This window comes from Trypanosoma grayi (assembly GCF_000691245.1).
Source record: "Trypanosoma grayi strain ANR4 Tgr_1583_V1, whole genome shotgun sequence".
Lineage (NCBI taxonomy): Eukaryota > Euglenozoa > Kinetoplastea > Trypanosomatida > Trypanosomatidae > Trypanosoma > Trypanosoma grayi.
Window position 1 is genome coordinate 1 of NW_008827201.1, and position 2,752 is coordinate 2,752.

At 53.5% G+C, this 2,752-nt stretch overlaps 1 protein-coding gene across 1 annotated transcript; it reads right to left on the reverse strand.

Annotated features, from left to right (window-relative positions):
- Positions 1-677: 677 nt before the first annotated feature.
- On the reverse strand, positions 678-2,636 carry DQ04_15831000 (6-phosphofructo-2-kinase/fructose-2,6-biphosphatase; the record flags this gene model as incomplete). Its single annotated transcript, XM_009317373.1, has 1 exon — positions 678-2,636. One exon carries the CDS (start codon positions 2,634-2,636, stop codon positions 678-680), a length of 1,959 nt encoding a protein of 652 aa, XP_009315648.1.
- Positions 2,637-2,752: the final 116 nt, after the last annotated feature.

The following is a 2,752-nucleotide window of genomic DNA, read 5'->3' on the forward strand; positions in this document are numbered from 1 at the left end:
CCGCCGCACCACCGCCTGAGCGGTGCCGCTGCTGTCGCGCCGCTTGTTTGCCCCGCCGCCGCTGCCGCCGCCACCACCACCGTCGTTGTTGCTGCCGCCGCCGCTCTTGTTGCCCCGCACCACCGCCTGCATCACGCTGACGACGGAAGGGTCCTGCAGCAGATAGCCTTCGAAGGGGAAAACATCAATCTTCGCCTTGAGTGACATCCGCCGTTGCTTTACACGCCGCCCCCTTCTCTCCCACGCACAAACACGACCGGAGACAGAACAAAACGAAGGCAATGAGACTGTGGCCAACAGCAGACATGCGGGAGCGAAATAATAATAAATTTTTTTTAAAAAAAAAGCAGCAACGAATATCGAATGAAAGCGTTCGGCAGAAACACTACAAAGTGGACATTGCACAACAGGTAGCGCATGTCCGATCAATCAATAACATACACACAAACACGCACACACACACACACACACACTATCGAACAGCTGCTCCAAACATGTTCCTCCACTTTGGTCATGCCTTCCTTTCCTCTCTCCCTCTCCATCTGCCACTGTGTTCGAATTGAAAGGGGGCCCCGAGAGCCCCGTCATTCACACAAACCAGAAAAGGGGACACACATCAACTCAGTTTCCTTCACACGTCTCCATTTTCTTCCAACATTTGCTATTGCGACTCTTCCTCATTTCTTCAAAAGCTTCCGGAAGTAGTTCATGCCCGTCAGCTGCGGCGCCTTGGACGCATTCCCGGTCCGGCGCAAGGCGATCTCGTCCACTTGCTTCGACAGGTCAATCGTCTCCGCCACACGGTTGACGCCAACTAGCCGTATCTTTATGACACATTCGAAGGGGATATCGATCTCGTACGCGTTCTGTGGTGCGACAAAATTGTCTTCCTCCGGCACAAAGTATGAGTAGAGACCCTGCAGAAGCTGAAGATGCGACACGACGAGGACGGGATCGGCGCTGGCCTGGATGTCATGGATGTGCGGCTCAAGGCGTGCGTTGAACATCTGGTGCGTACACTCACCATTTGGCCACGCCGTGTAGTAAGGGTCGGCCTGCATTTGCTTCAATGTGCTCGGCATCGTCTTGCGCACATCGGAGAGAAGCTGCCCGTCACAGTCTCCGTGGTTGATGTTGTCGAGTGTGGGGAGGTACGCTACACGGCAGTTCAGCGCTGGCCCCTCACCCTCCGCCGTCTCTGAAGAGGCGTCTTGTTGCTGCGGCACGCCCCGCTCCTCAAAGAGCTGCACTGTCTCCGTGCAGCGAAGGGCACAGCTACTCATAATAATAAATGGATTCATCTGCAGCTCCTTCTGGAAGTAATTGAAGAGTGCCTCGCTGTACGCTTTGCCACGCTCTGTCAAGTGCGAGTTACCGCCGATACGGCCGGCAACCAAGTCAACATATTCTCCTGCGCGCGTGAGGTAGAGGTTGGCAGGTGCGTGACTTAGATTGTGCAACAAGTACGCCAGCCGAGACGGCATCCAGCCAAAAACATTGTTAAGCGAGTAAATAGTTTGTTCTCCAACACAGATATACGTAAGGTCCGTGTCGTCATCTGGGTTTAGCGACCTGTACGTCTCCTTTTGCTGTTCTATCCTAGCGTAGAATTCCTCAACGAAGGTGTCTGGGGTGTCTGGGTACATTTCCTTCATACGATTCACGTTCTGCTGCACCTGCTCAGCATCATTATTAATCACTTCCACAAAGACAACACGGTTCGGTCGGATGAGGCCTGTCTCCTGGATAGCGTGTATCAGCGCAAGGCGGCGCAACGGTGCGCAGTTCGTGCCATCCATTACCGCCACACTGTCTGTTTGCGCAATGTACTGCACCATATCGTGCGCAATGTCAGTTGCCACACGGGACTCCAATTCCGGCTCCATCAAAGTACTGTACGGAATGTCACCTGGTACAAGTTTGCGCCTATAATCTGAATACGTAAAGATTTTGCTCTGAAGACCGTTCCACTGAAAATAACGCTGGATCTGTCGTGCAATATACGTTTTGCCACGACCAGAGAGTCCCACCATGATGACAATGAGACTCCCCATCATTGGCTGTGGTAACTGCGAAAAGTCGGGGTGGTAGGGTGTGAAGGGACTATCCATCGAAAATACATCAGCCCTGCCGCCGAGATCCACCTCATGCCGGGCAGTGCTGTGGGCAAGAAGCAGCTGCACCACCTCACTCCGGTCGTTCTCCTCCGCCAGCTGCAGAGCGGTCTTGTCATCATTGTCAGTTAATGTATCGTCGGCACCAAAGCTGAGCAACAGACGAACCACCTGCACGTGCCCTTGCGCGCTGGCAATGTGAAGTGGTGTCCTCTCGTCATAGTCCCTGGAGTCGCAGTCAGCGCCGCAATTGAGAAGAATCCGCACACCGACAGTGTCTCCTGATGCAGCTAGTTGGCAGAGTTCAACCGAGAGCATGTGTACAACGGGAGCTTCCACATCATCCCCCACGTCCGATGTTAGCGGTGCATCGGTGACGCTTTCCGCGGCCCGCAGTGACCTCAGGCGACTATCAATTTGAGCAATCTCCTCCTGGATGGACGCCATTTTCTCAAACATGGTCGGTTTTAGTTGTGAATCGCCGCTCGTGGAAGAGCATAACGGCACCGACGTCGAAGACATTGAGCGAGTGCTGCAGAGAGCGACAGGCTGTATAAGGCTTCCGCTTCTATATGGCGTAGCACCTCTTCATCAAGAGAACAATGCCCACAAACACCAATACCAATAATAATAATAAT